The 21,261-nt window shown below is 39.3% G+C and overlaps 1 protein-coding gene and 1 long non-coding RNA gene across 2 annotated transcripts; one reads left to right on the top strand and one right to left on the bottom strand.

The window, feature by feature from the left end:
* Window positions 1–989: 989 nt before the first annotated feature.
* LOC5511796 (mRNA-capping enzyme) lies at window positions 990–16,530 on the top strand. Its single transcript, XM_032381154.2, has 18 exons — window positions 990–1,204; window positions 2,838–2,947; window positions 3,654–3,760; window positions 5,361–5,449; window positions 6,201–6,276; window positions 6,622–6,652; window positions 7,539–7,763; window positions 8,162–8,262; window positions 8,721–8,822; window positions 9,687–9,822; window positions 10,458–10,529; window positions 10,994–11,074; window positions 11,261–11,344; window positions 11,943–12,011; window positions 12,695–12,795; window positions 13,060–13,126; window positions 13,649–13,772; window positions 15,963–16,530. The coding sequence occupies exons 1-18, from the start codon at window positions 1,150–1,152 to the stop codon at window positions 16,133–16,135; spliced, it is 1,803 nt and encodes a 600-aa protein (XP_032237045.2). The 5' UTR covers window positions 990–1,149; the 3' UTR covers window positions 16,136–16,530.
* On the bottom strand, window positions 12,155–21,097 carry LOC125573926. The gene is made up of 2 exons (XR_007314276.1): window positions 20,874–21,097; window positions 12,155–13,115 (listed from the first exon to the last, which is right to left on the bottom strand). It is a non-coding gene; the product is annotated as an uncharacterized LOC125573926 (long non-coding RNA).
* Between the last annotated feature and the right edge of the window lie 164 nt (window positions 21,098–21,261).

The following is a 21,261-nucleotide window of genomic DNA, read 5'->3' as shown; positions in this document are numbered from 1 at the left end:
AAGAACATTAAAACATTTCTTTTTAAGGGTATGAATAGAGATAACAAGCGCTAAGGCGCTTCTGAATTTGTTGTATCCCAACGCGGTGCTTATTCGGGGAAGAGGCTTATCTCAAAATCCGTTGTATCTATGTTTTTTAACAACGTACAAGAAAAAAGTGAAGACCCGCAAACCATAATAAAACAAAGTTGCATTAATGAAAAAATGTTGCGTTGTGGCAGAGTAGTACTGACAGTTTTTGATACTTCACCTCCAGAGGCGGATCTAGCTTTTTGCCAAGGGGGGTTCGACCCAAAACTTTTCGTCATTATTTTACCTTTGTAATGATTTTGGAATGAACAGACACAATGAAAACAACAAAAAAGGCAGCCCAAGGGGGGCTTAATCCCCCCCACCCATTTATCCGCTACTGACTTTTCTGACGTCCAGTCGCAGTCCCTCACTTCTTTAAAGTCTAATGTGCAACACGTTAGGCAAGGTTTAAAAGGCGCGGACCTAGTCAAGTCGTCATTCTCGCTAGTCCACGTCAAGAGCAGAGCTCCGTAAATATCGAAAAAAGCAGAGCCGTAGATTCAATTTAATAATTTCGACGTTGGAAATAATGTTCTGTATACACAAGGCAATAACGGCGGGCTTCTTGGGAGCAGTTTTCTACGGCAACAACGACAAAAAGGTTGATTGAAAATTTAATTCAAAAACAGCGCGCGCTCGATTGAAATGACGCTATTCTCCAGCGTGCGGTGCGCGTGAAAATAACGAAACCTGAAAACTTATTCGAAATCGCTCCGTTTTCTATTTTTTATCTGTCCAGTCACAAGAGAAGATTGAAAATAAAGTTGTCGTTGCATCATTGATGTTTAAGACATTATTTCAAACTTGTTTATCTCTCTTTTGCTTCTTATTCTCTTATCTCTCTCTCTCTCTTCGAGTTTAGCAGGAAAGCGCCCGCGCATTCAAGAGTATCTAGCGGTCAAACAATAAGACAATGCGCAATAAAAGTGCGCATTAGCCTGGCAGTAAATATGGCTGCCGGCGACAAAAGAAAAGGAAACCGTACGCGAAAAATGACCAAGAACTCGTCGAAAAACCAGTAAACAGGAAAAATAAGCAATCAGAAATCAACCTTAATACACTAAAAGAAACGGTTAGATGGCTATTCCACCTAGATGGCTTAATTGTCCCCGTAAAAGCCAAGTTATCGCAGGTAAGTAAGTTACGTACTGCAGCTGTGAAGTAAGCTCACTAATGTCAATATATAGCGTAGATCCGTTTGTTATTAGTCGGTTTGAAAGTCAATTGAATTCCTATTAAGTTCTTACGACCCGTAGGTTACTGTATTAGGTTTAGGGAATGTTCAATAGAAGGTACAAATTATTTGAGTAAGTGTGTTTTTTTATGAAGACGACGTAGGTAAGAAAACTTTTTCGCGTCTCGGCATTTGTTGTTGTTGTAAAATACTTAAATCTACTGCGGTCATTTTGCTACTTTGACATTTCATCACGGAATTAAACTTTCCTAAGTAGATAAAATTTTTTTAAAGGTCTATTCAACAGACTGCATGTAGCTTTTGTAAAAAATTCGATTCTTAGATTGAAGGCTTGAATATAGCATCTCGTCTGTTGTTTGGTAAAGCTTGAAAGTGTAGGGGGAGGGGTAGCTTTTTTAAAGCTGAACTCTTATAGGTCGGCCACAGTAATTTTATTCAACTCATTAGACTGGTAGCAATAAAAAAATAATATATACAAAGCCACTTATGATTATTCTGATAAAAAAAAACAATTTTTTATATAAAGTAACAATAGTGGTTTAGATTATATGTTAAGCGCCAAGAGCATGCCTTTATAAGCACTATAAAAGCATTTATTGGGTATATACTATATTTCCTATGCAAATGAAGGCAATTGAACATAATTTGGAATTGCGTTCATTTGTTTAAAATAGAGAATATATTTTACAATTCTTCGCCGAAGGTGAAGTAAATAGCGGTGGATTGTTTTAGTATATACTTGGCGGGGACTGAACAAGTCACATTTTGCTGTAATTATTTTATCGAATTTCCAACTTTGTTTACCTAACAAGGTATCGCTTCTGAAAGTTGTTGATGTTCCTATCTTTTTGAAGATTTAACTGGCTCTGAACATTGAGGGCACCAAACCAATTATGTTTTTACACACAATGCTTTTAACCATCACGAAATACAGAGCCTCCAATGTAGACAATATAAGAAGTCGTTTTCCAAATTTGATCATAGAAATTATTTCTTTTGCTTTGAATCCCCCACAGACGATAAGGTACATTCACTAAAATACTTCCCTGAGTGTGGATACATATGCAGTCCTTAAACTTTAAATAGCTTGTCGTTTTTTTTTCGTATAAAGTGAGAATGTGCTGCATTTGTATATCGCAAATAAAATTCTAGCAAACTTTGAATTTGTTTCGCATGTTGCAAAATCATTTCGGAGTTATATTGTCAAAACACAGAGTTTGAATCTGATTTTCCGTAAAGAACAATGAATCTAAATCAAGTTTAGCAAAAATGCCTTTTTAATGTGAAGCACAATAATTTCGGGTGCTAAAAGCAGGTTTTTTTCATCCTTAATTCACAAATTGACTGAGTTTTAGTGGTGAATACTGTCCCATTATTGCGAAATAGTGAACCAGTAAGAGTGCGCATTCTTATAAAGTCCCCGCCAAGGATATTCTAAAAATAATATATTATCCAAATTTGGGGTTTCTTATTATGGTGTGTATGTATGTGTGTATTATTTTACCAACAGATGGACGCAAACTTGGAAATTGTTATATGTATCCATTTATTGTTCCTATTTTTGTTTTAGATCGATTCTTTGCCTTCAAAACTCCACTCAGCTCCAGATATGATGATCAGATCCCAGAAGCAAATCGCTTCCAGCTTCCTATGCTGTGTTCTTACTTCCAAACACTCAAAGTAAGCATACAATGTACGGTATGTATAAAAAAAGCAACTCTAGCAAGGCATGCTTTGATTGGTGTGCTGTATTGTAGCATAGCCAGGATTTGCGCACACACCCCTTGGCTACTAAAAGGGTAATCAAATAACCATCCTATTTAATATGATACCTATGACTGTGCACCCCCTCCCCCTCAGCAAATCCTGTGTATGTGTCTGGCTTTTGTGTGATTGATGATATGATATTTATTTTGTTATAATATAAACATATAAATCTACACTACAAATGTTTTGTTTGCCTGCCACAATAGAACTTTCCGCAGGTACTTGGGATGCCTGTGGTTTAACACCAAAGAGAGGCTCCAATGGGAATGCACATTGCTTCTTCCCACAAAAAACTGCGAAACAGCAGAACACACAAGACAGCAACATTTCTCGAAATTTATGTAAAACTTCATACCATAGCATTCTCCACTAAACTTGCCCATTTGAGCCTCACTTTGATGTACAACCACAGGCCTCCCAAGTATTGTAACATAGCGAAAAGGTTAGGTTGTAACATAGCGAAAAGGTTAGGTTTTGAATTGAACAATTTAAATTGTTATACCTCTGGATTAATTAGAAAACAATTTTTTTGTTACGGATAAATATATCAAATTGATTTTGTCATAATTTCATCAGGATGTGCTTATCCTAATATTTACCAATCTGCTTATTTTTACAGGTGAAAGTAGGTTTGATTATTGACCTGACAAACACAAATCGTTTTTATGACAAGAATGAACTTGAGAGGCTCACTGGCATCAAGCATGTCAAACTTCAGTGCCGAGGGTATGTATTAAAGAGTTACTATAGATGATTATTAATTAATACTGTATTAGAAATTATTATTAGTACCCATAAACTATAGCTAAAAAGTGATGTTCTGTAAATATTTGTATGTATTCCTCCTACAACAATGTTGTTAAGAAAGCTACCTCCTACAACAATGTTGATAAGAAAGCTACCTTCTACAACAATGTTGATATCAAAGCTACCTCCTACAATAATGTTGATAAGAAAGCTTCCTTCTACAACAATGTTGATAAGAAAGCTACCTTCTACAATAATGTTGATAACAAAGCTACCTCCTACAACAATTTTGATAAGAAAGCTACCTTCTACAATAATGTTGATAACAAAGCTACCTCCTACAATAATGTTGATAAGAAAGCTACCTTCTACAACAATGTTGATAAGAAAGCTACCTTCTACAATAATGTTGATAACAAAGCTACATCCTACAATAATGTTGATAACAAAGCTACCTCCTACAACAATATTGATAAGAAAGCTACCTCCTACAATAATGTTGATAACAAAGCTACCTCCTACAACAATATTGATAAGAAAGCTACCTTCTACAACAATGTTGATAACAAAGCTACCTTCTACAATAATGTTGATAACAAAGCTACCTCCTACAACAATATTGATAAGAAAGCTACCTTCTACAATAATGTTGATATAAAAGCTACCTCCTACAACAATGTTGATAAGAAAGCTACCTTCTACAATAATGTTGATAAGAAAGCTACCTTCTACAACAATGTTGATAAGAAAGCTACCTTCTACAATAATGTTGATAACAAAGCTACCTCCTACAACAATTTTGATAAGAAAGCTACCTTCTACAATAATGTTGATAACAAAGCTACCTCCTACAACAATGTTGATAAGAAAGCTACCTTCTACAATAATGTTGATAAGAAAGCTACCTTCTACAACAATGTTGATAAGATAGCTACCTTCTACAATAATGTTGATAACAAAGCTACCTCCTACAACAATATTGATAAGAAAGCTACCTTCTACAATAATGTTGATATAAAAGCTACCTCCTACAACAATGTTGATAAGAAAGCTACCTTCTACAATAATGTTGATAAGAAAGCTACCTTCTACAACAATGTTGATAAGAAAGCTACCTTCTACAATAATGTTGATAACAAAGCTACCTCCTACAACAATTTTGATAAGAAAGCTACCTTCTACAATAATGTTGATAACAAAGCTACCTCCTACAACAATGTTGATAAGAAAGCTACCTTCTACAATAATGTTGATAAGAAAGCTACCTTCTACAACAATGTTGATAAGATAGCTACCTTCTACAATAATGTTGATAACAAAGCTACCTCCTACAACAATTTTGATAAGAAAGCTACCTTCTACAATAATGTTGATAAGAAAGCTACCTTCTACAACAATGTTGATAAGAAAGCTGCCTTCTACAATAATGTTGATAAGAAAGCTACCTCCCACAATAATGTTACATTAATTAGCATCTCTAGAATACATGGGTAAAAAAGTTTATCAGAAAGCTACCTCCTCCAATAATGTAATGTTTGGGGATGCATCCAGCTGTATGATCGCATTCTTATTTTTTCAGCCATAGTGAAACTCCATCACCAGAACAGACTCAGCTTTTCATCAACATATGCTGTCGATACTGGGAGAAAAACCCCGGCGAATTGATAGGTATTATTTCACAACATTATTTTCATTTATTTATTTCTTCATTTAGTTTTTCCTTTTTTTTTTACAACATTAAGCCATACTTCTGCTTTGTGGGGCAATGTTTTGGCCATGCAACAATCCTCCATAGACCTTATGATATGATTATGATACAGTATGTACTCTTTGATGTATATTTAATTAGCATGCCAAACAAAAACCAAGTCATTCCTGGGAATAACACCGGTTTTACTGTACATATAAAGTCAACACTTTTCACACAATAGACAAGTGGCCAGGATTTAGGGGGGCGGGAGGGGAACTTTTTGAGGGGGGGGGGGGCACCATTGCATAGCACATTGTGGACAATAAAAGAGGGATAATGCATGCTGGGGAAGCTGGACCAGCCGCAAGTGTTAGAGAGGTATTTCTTTATTTATTTTTTTTTATAGTATAACTGTATTTTCTCAAGATTTTTTCAAAAGTGAGGTTGACAGCTATGCAATACAGGGTGGTAAAGGGTACTTTTTCAAAACCAGATTTGGCCATTTTTCACTGTCGAGAAAAGTGAAATTGTCCATTTTGATGTCTGAGAAATGTGAGTTAACAATTTAAAAGGCCAAACATGATCCATATCCCTCTTTACTACTCTGTGCAATAGGAGACACTTGTCCTTAGTTCAAAAATATACCCCCCATCTCATTTTTTCTATAATTTCTAGGTTCATTTTCCTCGACAGCGTCTTGACACTTGTGCCCCTTTTTCCACATTTTAGGTGTTCACTGTACTCATGGTTTCAACCGGACTGGATTTCTTATTATTTCTTACCTAGTTGAGAAGGAGGATTGGAGGTAGAGTACAATTACTCACAACTACATTAGTTTTGAATATTGTACCCAGCACTGCACCATGTTTCTATTGTACACTTGGCTTCGTAAAGGCACAGTTAATTTTGTGTTGGTTATTTATATGGACAAACAACACTTGGGCCTTTTATAAATCCTTGAATTCAGTAGTGATGGATATTTATAATTATATCTATGCAACCTACTGTATAAACAGTACCCTTATAAATTACCTTGGACATCACAGGAGAAGAGGAGAGGCAAACTGAAACTTAAGAAAGAAAGAGATAAGAAATCTTTACATTTAAGATTTACTGGGGACAATTTTGATCTTCATTCTCTTTATTTCAGCATTGAAGCAGCTGTGGAGTGTTTCACTAAGGTAAATAGTAACAAATTTAGATTAGTTTTTTTCAAGTTATTTTTTTCAATTATAATACTTAAAACATAATCAGGGGTGGATCTAGCTTTTCGCCAAAGGGAGGGGTTTGGCTCAGTAACAAAGAAGGGGGGGTGTTTCTTATTTGTTACATATGGCTTACTACTGGCAGCCCAAACAGGGAGGGGTTTAAACCCACTAAACCCTCCCCTAGATCCGCTATTGATAATGCATCACCATGTAAATAATTGAGAATTAACTCCAAGAACCACCATAACTGCACTTTGAGCAATTCCTACACTCTGCATTATTATTTTTTGTTTGCTCCCTTTGGATACTGTCCAAATTATTATGTATACTGGTATTTGAAAGCCACGCTGTTTACAGGCATATAACCAAGAGTGTAAAGTTCACACACCCGCTATTCCAAAAAAAAACATTGCCCTCAAAGAATCCATGTGTCACTGTTTCATGGTTATCAAATAAATAAGCAAATAAGAGTGAATTAAAGCAACTCCAGGTTTAAAATTATAGCATTCTTGGTTAGGTGCAGTCACATGGCCACAAAGACCAGGATACAGTCATTTGTGCATTATCCATCAAACACTGTGGGTTACAACACATTCTCAAATGCAACCTCATTTTACAGCCCAACCAGTAAACATGTAAACACCTAAAATATGTGTGGAATGTTTGTTATTGTCTGACAAATCTGACTTGAGAATTCAGACACTGAGACATGTTGAGACATGTTTCTAGTGAACTGTTTGGATATCTTGAAAATGACTGGTTTAAACATTCCATACATGTTTCTAGGTTTATAGTTATAATGTTTATGCTGTAGGTGTACTGTACATTATGTTGAATTAACACAATATGATCCCCCTAGAACCGACCACCTGGAATCTACAAGCAGGAGTATCTGAATGAGCTAAGTCGGCGGTATGGAGACTCTGCTGATCCCCCCTCTGCACCTGAACTCCCAGACTGGTGTTATGAGGACGAGGGGATCAGCGACAAGGATGAGGAAGACGGAGAGGAGGAGGATTCTAATAATGCAGGGCCGGGAAACAGGAGAAAGAAAAGGAGAAAGGCACCAGGATTCCCATTGAAGGTTATTAAATTATAAAAGATGTATTCACAGTTGGCTTGTTCAAGGAGACTTGTTGTAGAACTCTCTAGACATGTGAGGATTATGCAAGTAAAACATTACAAATATCAAGAGAGTATACTGTACACTAAGGCGCTTTTGGGTACTAATTCTTCATAAATTGAAGGTGATAAATATTTAATATTTATAAATTAATGGATAATCATACCATTTATACATATTGTTTTCTGAAGGCATTAGAAATATATAATTTAGATCCATGGTTCCTTATGTCCATAGAACTGCTATTTGCTATCCGCCATTCCCATTTTGCACTGACAACTTTTTTTAAATGGGTGTATACCTGTAAAGGGTGTATTTTAGATGTTTCTGTTGATACCTGCTTGACTTGTTATTTTAAGGCTGCCAAGTTTGTTGATGGTGTGGATGGGGTTGAAGTTGTGCCTTCACCTAAATGTGAGGAAATCCAAGACATGTGCCAAGAAATGTGCAAATTTGAGCTGTAAGTTCAAGTGGTAGCATAACATGTATTCTATTCTGTCAGATACGTCAGGGCCAAGGTTACTTGAAAGTTTGCATGAGGCTGGGGGTGGGGGGAGGGGGATAGTGATAGCCTAAAAATAAATACCCCATGAATACTATTTGGATGAAAATTTTTCTCCCCTCCCTTCCTAAAGAAATACATGACACTAAATTTGATACTCTTATCTCTTAACACTTCCCCCCTATACCAATTTCCACCTTGGTTCTGCTGTTTCACATGTTTGTACAGATGAGGTAATTAAACCCCTAAAATACGCAAACAATTTTTATATCCCAAAAATCCAAGTCTCAATCCAGGAAAATAATAATCGCCAAGACATTCTACTAATAATATTCTTGCTTTAGCTGTAGAAGAAAATTCAGAACATTTACTTATATGAGATTGTTGGTAATTTGTTTTCTTCTATGGTTTTCTAGTAACGGTTTCCCTGGTTCTCAACCAGTGTCTATGGATAGACAGAACATCCGTTTTCTCCACGAAAAAGACTACAGAGTCAGTTGGAAGGCAGATGGTACAAGGTGAGGCCAATCAAAATTTGTATTTATGCGGTATGCACTAATTTTAATAAATCAATTTGGTCCCCGCTTTACTACTATGATCCTCAGAGGGCTTAGCGCTTCTAAGGTCTGTCATAACTCTTTGTCGTCAGTGTATAATCTGTAGTAGCTGTTGTAGTTAAATTTTCCCCTTTGCTCAAATATTTCTAAATTAACGAGTTTTATTTTTCTTAACTAGCTCAAATTTCTGGGCTGGTTCAAATCTAGGCTGCGTGCAGCCGGAAAAATATGGAACTATTTCCGGCTGCACGCAGGCTAGTTCAAATCTAGCTAGTTATTTCTTCGTACTGGCCGACTTTTGCACTTGCTTGTGAAAAGCATATTTGTTATTGTTCTCATTCAAAATAAGAGGACAAATAATCATGTAAAAGAAAGCTGTTTACCATACAGCATGCCGATTGTATTAAGAATGATGTTTGTAGTAGCAAATCTGCTGATTGTAATGGATTCTTTTATTACATATATTGCTATTTTGCTAGTTTACAACATTGTGACTGAATCATGAAAATTGAGCCGGCATAAAAAATTTAAAACTTTAGAAGAAAAGATTGTAAATCAAACCTGGTACTATAAAATAAAGTTCGATCCACATTAGTAGCTGCTGAAAATTCAAGATCTGTCTATGATATGGTTAACACTTACATTATACAATACTAGCCTTCTCTGCAGACATGCTTTGTCCAGAAAGCAGCAGAAAAGAGACATAGGCGCTTCTACAATACAAATGTCCTTTCTTGCTTTTTTGGGTACGCATTTTTAAAGATCAGTCTATTAGAGATGGGATGTGCCGACAAAGAAAGTTGACTCAGTTCTTTTTCCTTTCAGATATATGATGCTAGTTGTGGGGGAGGGGCAGGTGTACTTGATTGACAGAGACAATGCCGTGTTCTCCGCCCCTCAGTTCAGATTCCCGCAACGCAAGAACCCTCGTGAGCACATCTTCGACACACTGATAGATGGAGTAAGGAATGCATATGTTTATTTTCCATGATCCTTTTGAAATACACCTTAATAGCGAATTTTGGGCAAGAAGAAGTGATATGTTCTACGCCTGTGTGATAACGAAGTAATTTTGCTGATGTTTCTAGAATTAGTCTTCAACAAAGTCTAATTCTTGAAATATTTTCACAGTCTGGCGTGAATGATAACTTTTTAACCTTGTGTTGATTTATTTAATGTACCTTATTCCAACAAGCCTATGCAGACAACCTGTCCTAGGTATTCTACAGCTTGTCTGAAGTCTGTTTAGTCCTACTATTCTGTTTAGTCCTACTAACATGACTGTACAGTGAGTGATTGTTCAGAGATTTTGCATGAATTCTAAAAGACAAAGTGTACAACAGCTTCATAAACAAAACCCCTGTTATATTTTCCTTTTGCAAGCACGCCATCTTAAACCACAAAAAGGTGATAAAAAGCAACTCTTTTATAGGAACTGAAATGTGATTAACAGCTAATGGGAAGAAGTTTAGCATTTGGAAACTGTTGGCAAGATCTCAGTTGATTTTGCCTGTTTGAGAAGATGATTGCTCTACGTTTTCTTTCATTATTATTTTAAATCTGACGTGTTTAATGGTTATTTTTTTTTCTTGCTAGGAAATGGTTTTTGACAAAGAAGGAGACAAAATCCATCCCCGTTACCTGGCCTATGACATCATCAAGTTCCAGGTACCTGGAAAGATTGTCCCAGGACATGCACCTTGTGCAACTTGCTTTGATGTACAGTTACTGCTCGCATAAGCGCACTGGTCGCTTATTTTATTTTGTTGGGCCCGAGAAGCAGGGTATTTAGTTCAAAATTCAGATTTCAGATTCAGCTCTATTGGAATATCTGTCTTGTATTCATTTCAAGTATCATATTTAAACATTAACACGAACAACTTCGGCAAATAGTCCAGCATGCTTCTTTCATTGTTTTATAAAAAAAGCGAAACATAAAAACCTTGCAGTTAGTCCCTTGCCAGCACCGCCTAGCGTGACGAGTCCAGAAAGGCCGTGAGGGAGACTACCTTACCTTCGATCATTCTTATATTTTCGGTGGAAGGGAGGGGTGGACTAAAGCTTATCGGAAGCTGGGTGCTAAAACAAGCATTTGGAAAATAACGTTACATTTATTTTCTTTTTTTCATTAGGGTCAGGACGTTGGCAAAACATCTCACGACACAAGGATGCTGTGCATTCACAAGGAAATCGAAGTGCCTAGAAACCAAGCGGTAAGAACTGGAAATTGGGATTTTACAAAATGATGTGATTATGTGTAAAAGTCATCTTCAAGGTCAAAGACGTTTTTTTATCTCACATGCTCTCTGGCCTACTAGTCATTAGGTACAGCATGTCCTTTAAGAGAACTCTGGTGCACGTTTGTTTCTGATCTTACATGCTCTCCTTTTTTTTATTAGGTACAACAGGGTCTCTTGAACAAGACGCAAGAGCCGTTTAGCATCAGAGCTAAGCAGTTTTTCCCTCTCGAGAAAACAGCGTGGGTGAGTAAAACACACCAATCGCCTGTTCGAGGTGCCCCAATCTTGCTTCCCTGAACACCACCTTACCTTACTTCGCCCTACGTATGGTATGATATGACACCTGCTCGCCTCGCCCTTCTTTGTTGACATAACCTCACCTAGCTTACCTTGTCCCGCCTTATCTCACCTCACCTTATCTTTTTTCTTCCGTCTTTTTTGTACCTAACCTCACCTTACCTCGCCCTGCCCTGCCTTACCTTACCATACCTCACCTTAACTTTCCTCGCCCTGCCTTGCCTTGCCTCACCTTAGCTTGCCTCTACCTACCTTACCGCGCCTCACCTCACATCGCCTCACCTTAACCTAACGTCATCTTAACCTCACCTCACTTTACCTTACCTCAACTCACTTCACCTCACCCCACCACACCGCACCCCGCCCAACCTTGTTATTAGCTTTGCACCCACTTTTTCTCGTTTGCTCTATATCGCACAGCTTGGCTTATGTATTTCTATTGTATATTTCTATTTTGAAGTGGGTGAGAACTTATAACGCTACTTGCATGTCTTTTCCACTTGACTTTTAACGCTAAATACATGTATTTTTGCTCCTTTTGTAGATCTTAGAGCACTGGGTCCCGAAACTCACACACGAGAACGATGGTCTGATTTTCAACCCTGCTGAAGATGTAAGTAAAACTGCTGAAATAAGCGATATCAGTGTTAAGCCCCATTCGGCCCTACCGACCCCAATTCGCGCTCGACTGGCATTTCCTTTATCTTGTGGTCGGTCAAGCGAGATTTCGCCATGAATGCTAGCTGATGATGGTGCTGTTTGTATGGGGCTTTATTCTGGCCTTCAAGTTTATAAAATGGGACATAATGTGCATTTTATAAATTGCAATGTCGTATTTATATCTAACACTAGCATGTTTGTATATAACACTGGCATGTTTGTATGTAACACTGGCATGTTTGTATCTAGCTTTGGCATGTTTGTATGAAACACTGGCATGTTTGTATGTAACACTGGCATGTTTGTATCTAGCACTGCCATGTTCGCATCTAACACTGACATGTTTGTATGTAACACTGGCATGTTTGTATCTAGCTTTGGCATGTTTGTATGTAACACTGGCATGTTTGTATGTAACACTGACATGTTTGTATGTAACACTGGCATGTTTGTATCAAACACTGGCATGTTTGTATGTAACACTGGCATGTCTGTATCTAACACTGACATGTTTGTATGTAACACTGGCATGTTTGTATCTAGCTTTGGCATGTTTGTATGTAACACTGGCATGTTTGTATCTAGCACTGCCATGTTCGCATCTAACACTGGCCGCATTTTCGCATCTTGTTGTAGCCATATCTACCGGGGAGGCAAGCGTCTGTTCTCAAGTGGAAGCCACACACCTTGAACTCCGTGGACTTCATCTTGAAGATCGCCACAGTCAAACAAGAGGGGTAAGGGCTGATATTGGTTTTGGAGAATTCCATAGCGCAGTGACTAAGGCAAGAGGTACCAGTTGAGGGCTAGTTCAGTCTAGGATTGTATCTATTTTATCCTGACAGAAAGTCAGTAGACCACAGCTCTACATTTACACTACACCAGTAAACTCTTTAAAGATTGTATGTATAACAAAGATTTGGGGATTGTTTTTCCCGGTTAGTAGAATAGCTCTTCCTCATGCTTGCCCTCCAGATGGCTTATTTCCACTTTCCTTTTAGCTGTTTACCGCGAAGTGTGGGATATCTGATGGTGGGAGGGTTCGATCGACCTTTTGCTGAAATAAAGGTTAGTTTTACTTCATTATAATATATTGTTTCACACTTGATGAGATCTACAGTACATAGCATTAGGATTGCAAAATCACATCCATATAACCACACGTCATTCATATGTGACGCGAGATGTGTTACACGTCACATTCATAAAAACATACGTCATTCAGATAAACATACGTCATTCATATGTGACGCGCGTCACATTCATATAGACATACGTCATTCATGTATGACGCGGGACGTGTAACAGGTCTCATTCTCCTAAACATACGTCATTCATATGTGACGCGGGATGTGTAACACGTCACATTCATATAGACATACGTCATTCATATGTGACGCGGGATGTGTAACAGGTCACATTCTCCTAAACATACGTCATTCATATGTGTGACCCGATACCCATTCCAGATGCATTGCATACTACGTCTTCTATTGAGTAACAGGCCCTTTTATTGTTTCCTATGTAATATATGACGAGATTCCCTTTGGCCTGAATGTGCTGTGTGACATGCATGTGATTTGCCTTCAGGTCACAAAGGAACTCAAAGCCTACAATAATAGAGTAATCGAATGCACGTGGGATAACAAGGAGTGGAAGTTCCTCCGCGTGCGTGAGGACAAAAGTCACGCTAATGCCTATACCACGGCACAAGGTAAAACCCCAGCCTGCTCCACGGGCGTTGCTTTTGCCCAGAAAGCACCAGAAGAGAAACTAGGCCGCTCGGGGGGGGGGGGGGGGGGGGGGGGGCGAACGCGCAGCTCAAGGATATGGTATTGTCCCCTCCCCCGCTTAAAAAATAAATTTGCTCTCCCCAGGAAGCATGTGAAGCTTTTTCAATCCGGTTTTCTAACGTTGAGAGACGCTTGTCTAGGCTAGTAAAGCCCTAGCCTGCGTAGCAAGCGCAAAGGGGTGGGTAAGATAAGGGATGGACCCCGCGCGCTTTGAGAGATGGATGGGGTGAATGTAGGTAAAGGAAGCACTCCCTCGTCCCTACCCCCCCCCCCCCCCCCCCCCCCTAGGCGGGCGCCTCGTCCCTGTCTCTCTTCTCCCAACCCTTTTGGTTGCTGCACAGCTAAGCCCGTGTAAATGGCGTCACCGTCAGCCATTCCTAATAGCACCGCTTGGTCGGTTGATCACAAGACAGGGAATGCTTGCAAACTACAAAGTAGCACTCACCAAATGGTGTACCGACATTGCCAGCATTGCTGGGCGGGTAATGCTGGTGCAATGTTAGCGCTATTTTCAAAGGGCCTTTAAAAGCCTCTGCCAGCCGCCATTGTATCATTCTAGTGTGAAAAAGCATCCATTTCCATCGGCTGGTTTAGGGAAGCCAACCGATATTTTAGATAGAATTTGGTAAGTCAAGTATTGAACTTTGTTTTTAGATGGTTTTTAGACATTTGTGCCTTCCGTTGCTTACAAGGGCTTTGTAATTCGTAGATCCGTGGGTTGTTTAGTATTTGTGATAAATATTCAAAACTCGCATCATTTCTCCAAATACAACTTTTTCTGAATTATTTGATAGTTTAAAAAATATAATTTAGCTGTTTTAGGTGAAGGATAGTTTAAAATTCAACGTGATTCAAGCGGATTTAATTCACTACTAAGATGAGCATACAGTTTCACACGTAACCACGCGTCACGCGCCTACGAGACCACGCGTCACGCAAGTTGGATCTAAGGGTTTTAATGCTGCAAATAGTTTGCCAATATTTTCTTTGTGTAGAGTTAAACCGAGCCTAGTAGTGTCGGCTTTATCGCACTTTGTAGCGGAGCTCCCCGCGGAGCGCCGCGTGAGCGGAGCCCAATACCTAAGAAAAAGTGGTTAATAAGAAAAATATGGTAACAAATATTAGTAACCTATCGACTCGAGTTTTCGTGACGCGATGTCCGTCCGTCAGTCCCCCAAAAGCATCATATGACAACCAAACTTGGCAGGTGTCATGTATGTATCAACGGAGGTGCAAAACTTTGGTCACGTGGTTTGTGACGTCTTCGATGACGTCACTAGAAGCAAAAATATGATGACGTCAGCAAACTTTCACGAAGGAAACATCGTATGGCATGTCATGTTGGTGTTAAGGGGGTGCTCCAATCTGGTAACGTGTTGTGTGACGTCATCGATGACGTCACTTAAAGCAAAAAACGTGATTAAAAGCAAAAACATTAATATATCTTGAAAGAAACATTGTTCCACAACCAAACTTGGCAGGTGTCATGTTGGTGTCAAGGGGGTGCACGGATATGGTCACGTGATTTGTGACGTCATCGATGACGTCACTAATATTCTTATCTCATAAACGAAACATCATGACAACCAATCTTGGTATGTGTCATGAACCTGTCAAGGGGGGTGCACCAATATAGTCACTTGATTTTGAAGTCATCAATGACGTCACTAGAAGCACAAATATGCTGACGTCATCAAAATAAAAAGTATTTATATTTCATTAAAAAAATATCGTATGACAACCAAACTCGGTAGGTGTCATGTTGGTGTCAAGGGGTAAAAGTAAAACTACCCTGACGTCGAAACATCGTATGACAGCTAAACTTGTTATGTGCGTGTTATGTGGGGGGAAGGGGGGTTAACAAATTGGGCGCGTGATTTGTGAAATCGTTGAAATCGTCAAAAACAGAAATATAATAATAATATTTAAAATATCTCAAATTATTAAGCGAGAATGAAGCAATGATTTGGTCATTTGGAGCTTTTAGGCAATGCCTAAATCTATATATTATGTTGCTAGGGTGACTAAATGGCCGTTAACAGAGACTTTTCAAGTATTATTTGGGTGGATTATCTCATGATTTTTTTAAGATAGATTTATTATTGTTTCAGGTGTATGTGAAAGCATCCGAAACCCCGTGACCAAGGAATGGCTGCTGGAAGTGATCGAGAAGTACCGTTTTAGAAAGGACAATCACCATCACCGCCCACATCAACACCACCAACAGCAGCACCACCATTCGCAACAACAACACCGGCCACACCCCGCGCAGGCGCCATCATAGGAAGTAAAACTTGTAGGAAACATAAAAAACAACAGATCTGGTCGCCCTTATATACACACCATATGACCGGATATATTGATCACTGCAGAAGCTTTTTTAACCTCGCGTTTTTTTTTTTCTTTTGGTGTCTCTAAAAGGGAAGGGCTTATTGGAGGGGGTGGGGGGGGGGTGGCTTAAAAAGCCCCCGTCTTTTTAACTAGGTATTTTGGCCCTCACATGCTATATATGACAGTGTGTATGGTATGTAGTGTATATGACAATGCGTTATGAGATCACGTGACCTTTCTGGGTGGCAAATTCAAAACAATCAGAAGAAATTCAAAACAATCAGAAATTACCCGTCACACCAGAGAACGACGAAAAAATAAAATCTTTAAATGAAACTAAACCATTTCTAAAAAAAAAAAGGAATTCTGGCTGTTTTGAAAGCGCTGAATAACTTGCCTTTTGTTACTGTTTTTTTCCGCTAAAAGACTGCGCGCGCGCTAGTTTTCCACCCAAAAAGGCACATGATCTCTTATGCCTAGTGCACACTAGCGACATAACAACATAACGACATGGGCGCGCGCACTCTTATCTTCGACATAACGACATGGACATAACGACATAAGAGAAAAAACATGTTTTTTCTTTTATGTCATTAGCGTCCCCTATTCATAGATCCGACATGTCAATCACGCGCGCACGAATAGCCAATCGGGAAAGAGATGATGCAATAACAGCCATGTGGTCTCACAAATGCCCCACAAAAAGTCGGCAATCGACGGCGAAAAGATCGGTTTGAGATATTTTTCTGCTAATCTGGACAAGCAAAATAAGCATTTTCTGGTCAGCGTAGAAAGTGATAGTCCTGTTTTCTTTGACCGGCAACTTTTACTGTAGAGTTGGGACTTAAATTGCAGAAAAACACGTAAAATTTCTGCGAAGAAACGAAAAACAAAAAGCAAACAAACCACATAGTACAAGAACAGTGTAAGTCCTACCATTAAACTTGTGTTTGATATTATCCTAGGAACTTCAGTTACATATAAGAATGATGAGACTGTCGTTTGTATTATTGCTATAAATCTTGACATTTGCCGATAAAACTTGTAGTTTAAAGGCAGGCGTAAACTGCGAATTCGGCATTCTCTTCTACTTTTCCCCGCACTTAAATCACTGCAAGTTGACAAAAATAGCTTTGAAAGCAGATAAACACATAGTACCTACCGAAGAAAGCACCGCTTTATCTTTATCATTTCCAAGTTTTTGTATTTCGAGCTGGATTCGGGTCGTTTCCATTCAACAACCAAACTTGTAGTTATCTATTTCTATGCTTCTCTACAAGATTTTCACCAAGCTTGGACAACAAATCAAGTATCCATCATGATAGGTGACCGTGTTTTATTTTCCAAGTCGCAGGAAAACCCCTATAAACGTATTTATTTTAGATAAACCCGAGCAGGATTCACAGACCTCATCCGACGTGTTGTACAATTTGTGGGACTTTTGTGAGACATTTGGGTTGCACTTCGCTGGCTTCTATTTGCTGCTTTCTGATTGGATATTCGTGAGCGCGTCGGATCTATGAATTGTCTGTGCATTAGCAATGAAATTTGATGTCCCTTTTTCATTTAAGCCAAGCAAGAGACACTAATACTTTTGGATGGGATTTACGTTATATTTTATGTATCTTAGTTTATGAGAGGGGGGTTTTAACGGAGAGCTGATACGGTAATTGATTTGAAGATTTTCCTGGCGCAGTCCGTCATTTATAAATAAACACCGGAGCTGGACCAAGGCAAAAACTTCGACGTCTGGACGGGTTGATTCGGTATCATATTCTTTACTAGGTGTATTCAATTCTGTTAAGGGAAGGAAATTTCCTGCATTTGGCGAGGCTTTTCCACTGTTCGGCTATCAGGCTTATCTTGGCGATAGTTCTCCCTTGCAAAACGTGTATTTAACTTATTATTCGTAGTCTTTTTAGTGTCTTGCCTTATTTATTCATGTACGAGGCTTATTGCGTGATAAATACTTTGAAAAAGACATTTGCTCTTTGTTGTCGCCAAGGCTAAAGCCCCGTGCAAATTGCGCCAGCACCGGCCAGCATTGCTGGCGAATTCTTGCTCGACTGACCACAAAGACAAAGGCAATGTCGGAAAGTCCATTTCTTATTTTGACATTTCCTTGCAGTTTGCACGGGGCTTTAGAAACATGGGGCTTATGCACATGTAGCTTATACACTTGTAGTTTTGAGGGCCCCACAAAGCTGTTTTAGCGGTATGATGGATTGGAATTCACCCTGATTCAAGCGGATTTAATTCACTACTGGGTTGAACACTCATTTGCATAGGGTTCCATAGCCTACGAAACCACGCGTCACGCAAGTCGGATCGACGAGATTTAACTAGGAGTCGCCTTCCTCACCACTCCATTCCTTTTTTCGACGCGAGAATAATATTTGGTGATATTCGGTGATATTTGGTGTGGTGAGGGATATATCAGCGAAGCACCTCACAGCATCATCTCATATTAGGGTGATTTAGATCCACGACGCCGGCAAGAGGACGCCGCCTCGCGCACGTTCGATTGCGCGCGCACGCTTTTCTTGCCGGCGTCGCGTCCATTTCAGGACGGCATTTCATGCTTTTTCACTTCCTCTTCAGGACGGGACGCCGGCAAAAATTAGCGTGCGAGCGCAATCGAACGTGCGCGAGGCGGCGTCCTCTTGCCGGCGTCGGGATCTAAATTACCCTATTGTTTGCAAAGAGTACACCGGGGCCTGGGCTTCATGATCCGATGTTTGTGTTGTATGCAGCGGTAGTACTTGGGGGGGGGGGGGGGGGGGGGGAAATAGCGGGTGGGTGTTGTGAACAAATATATCCATTTTATGAAGTAATGTACATATAGTCGAGGCTTTGAACCAGGATACTAAGAGCGCGTTTTTTTACTCGTGTTTCCGAAATAAGAATGATTAGAATAGAAAAAGCGCGCGTTCGATTATCCCGCGTTTCCATTCTAGAATGGATGAAGACCATTCCACCCATTCTGCTAACTGTAGCAGAATGACTCGAATGCCATTCTGAACATTCTCTGCCAACCATTCCCATTCCAGAATGATAGGAAAAGAAACGCGCCCTTAATATTATATAACCATGCTAATATAAGACTAGTCGTACACCAGTAAAGACGTGTTGAGTACCAATGTTTGGTAAATCAGTAAATCAGTATCTATAAGAATACGAAGTAGTCGTCCGCCCACTTGACAGGACGAAAGGAATGTAGATTATAAGTATTACTCGTGACATCTCCACAAAGCAAAGAATAGCAAAGAAAAGTATATATATAGTTAGTTATCTTCTTAGTTTCTTACAAATAAACTTATAGAATTATAAAATACTGTTTTATTTTCGTGCTCAACCAGTTCTTTTCCGAGCAAAATGACATCCAACTCTCATATCCCCCTTGGGGTAGGGGAGGGTGGGACCCTGGGAACGAGGATGAGGCGCGCGTGGACCAGGTGATGGTCGCACCGTGGCCCCGATGCATCATGGGGCGAAGCCGATCGGCAGAGCGGTGCAAATCATTTGTTGAGCGCACTCAAGGTCCCCTCCGCGGAACACTCGCGCTTTGTGCAATGGGGATCAATGATTTGCTGCCCCAAAATTAACATCAAAGAATTAAAAGGGCAAACTGTGGCTCCACAGTGCAAACAAAGTAGATAGATTTGACTTTAAACAAGGACCCGCGGTATACTAGTATAAAAGGCACTGACCTGGTCCAAGTCGTCATTCCCAGACCACGTCAAGTGCAGAACTCCGTAAATATCGAAAAAGCAGAGCCGTAGATTAACTTTGATCATTTTGAAGTTGAAACTAATGTTCTGTATACACAAGGCAATAACGGCGAGCTTTTTGGGAGTGATTTTATACGGCAACAAGGACAAAAATTGTGATTGCAAATATAATCCAAAAACACCGCGAGCTCGTTTGAAATGATGCTATTCTAGCGCGCGCGTAAAAATAACGAAACCTGATTTTTTTTTGCTTCGAAAGCGCTTTCTCATGTCGTAGTAAAGCTAAATAAACAAAAAAAAGCCAAATTTGAGTCGCAATATTCGTGCAGATACAATGGGAAACAGTGAGGTTTTCTTTGAAAAATATAGTTGACTAAGACTAAAGGTATAAGCTTCGCTCCTCGTAGTCAGGAAAGGACGCATAATAAACAAACGAAGCTCGAGACTCTGGTACCCAGGGTACCAAGGGCCCGATTTATATTTTGATTCAACTCAGCTGCTGAAGTATGTCATGCGGAAAACATTACAAAATCTCACGAGTAGTAAAATAAATGGACCCTGTGTTTATTCTAGCTGCTTCTTTGCAGAAGAACCTAAATGCGATCCCTGTTAAAAGGGATTTTTCCCTCAAAAGATTTTCCATTTTTGGAAACATTCACGCTAAAATAAGAAACGAATTTCCAAAGCGATTTTAAAACACTCCTAACGCAGGAAAAATCCCCATGAACCATTTGTTGGCTTCCTGTAAGTAAATATGCTCTAAAGATTATTTTTATTTCTTGTAACCTAAATTTGAATGAACAACAACACAGTATGATTGCTCTCACATGTGGACGGTGCTATTGTTTGTCGGGGGATTCCCCGCTGAAGCGAAACTAAGATAGAAACTTAGCACATGTTTTAAACTAGTCCAAACGCAGCAAATAAATATTGACTAACCAAATATGACATTTCTCTTACCTCTCCTGTTGACCTTGCAATATTTAGCTCCATCTCCAGAAGATTTCTTACTATTTTTGTTTTTTAAACTTGCTCGTTGAAAAAAACCCTGCACGTAGCCCGGAAATTTGCTTTCTCAGCCAAATACGCGCGAAAAAGAGACTACCCGCTAATTTCTGTTTCGCTGATAAAGGAATATAGTTCTAGTACCCATGTATCAGCGAACATGGTGGTTTAACCCCCCCCCCCCCCCCCCCCCCCTTCCTGGGCTGTCTTTTTTTTTACTGTCTTCATTGTATCTTTTCATTCCAAGATCTTTACGAAGGTAAAATAATGACGAAAAGTTTTGGGTCAAACCCCCCTTGGCAAAAAGCTAGATCCGCCCCTGTGTAGAAAACTGCCAGATTGC

The sequence above is a fragment of the Nematostella vectensis genome, chromosome 11 (assembly GCF_932526225.1).
Source record: "Nematostella vectensis chromosome 11, jaNemVect1.1, whole genome shotgun sequence".
Classification (NCBI taxonomy): Eukaryota; Metazoa; Cnidaria; class Anthozoa; order Actiniaria; family Edwardsiidae; genus Nematostella; species Nematostella vectensis.
Note: the sequence above shows the minus strand (reverse complement) of the source record. Positions and strands in the feature narration are given on the sequence as shown.

Coding starts and splice junctions, on each gene's coding strand:
- LOC5511796 (XM_032381154.2), top strand. CDS start 1,150: ATGGCTATTCCACCTAGATGGCTTAATTGTCCCCGTAAAAGCCAAGTT. Junction 12,012..12,694: donor TTTTCAACCCTGCTGAAGAT/GTAAGTAAAACT, acceptor ATCTTGTTGTAG/CCATATCTACCGGGGAGGCA. Junction 13,127..13,648: donor GACCTTTTGCTGAAATAAAG/GTTAGTTTTACT, acceptor ATTTGCCTTCAG/GTCACAAAGGAACTCAAAGC.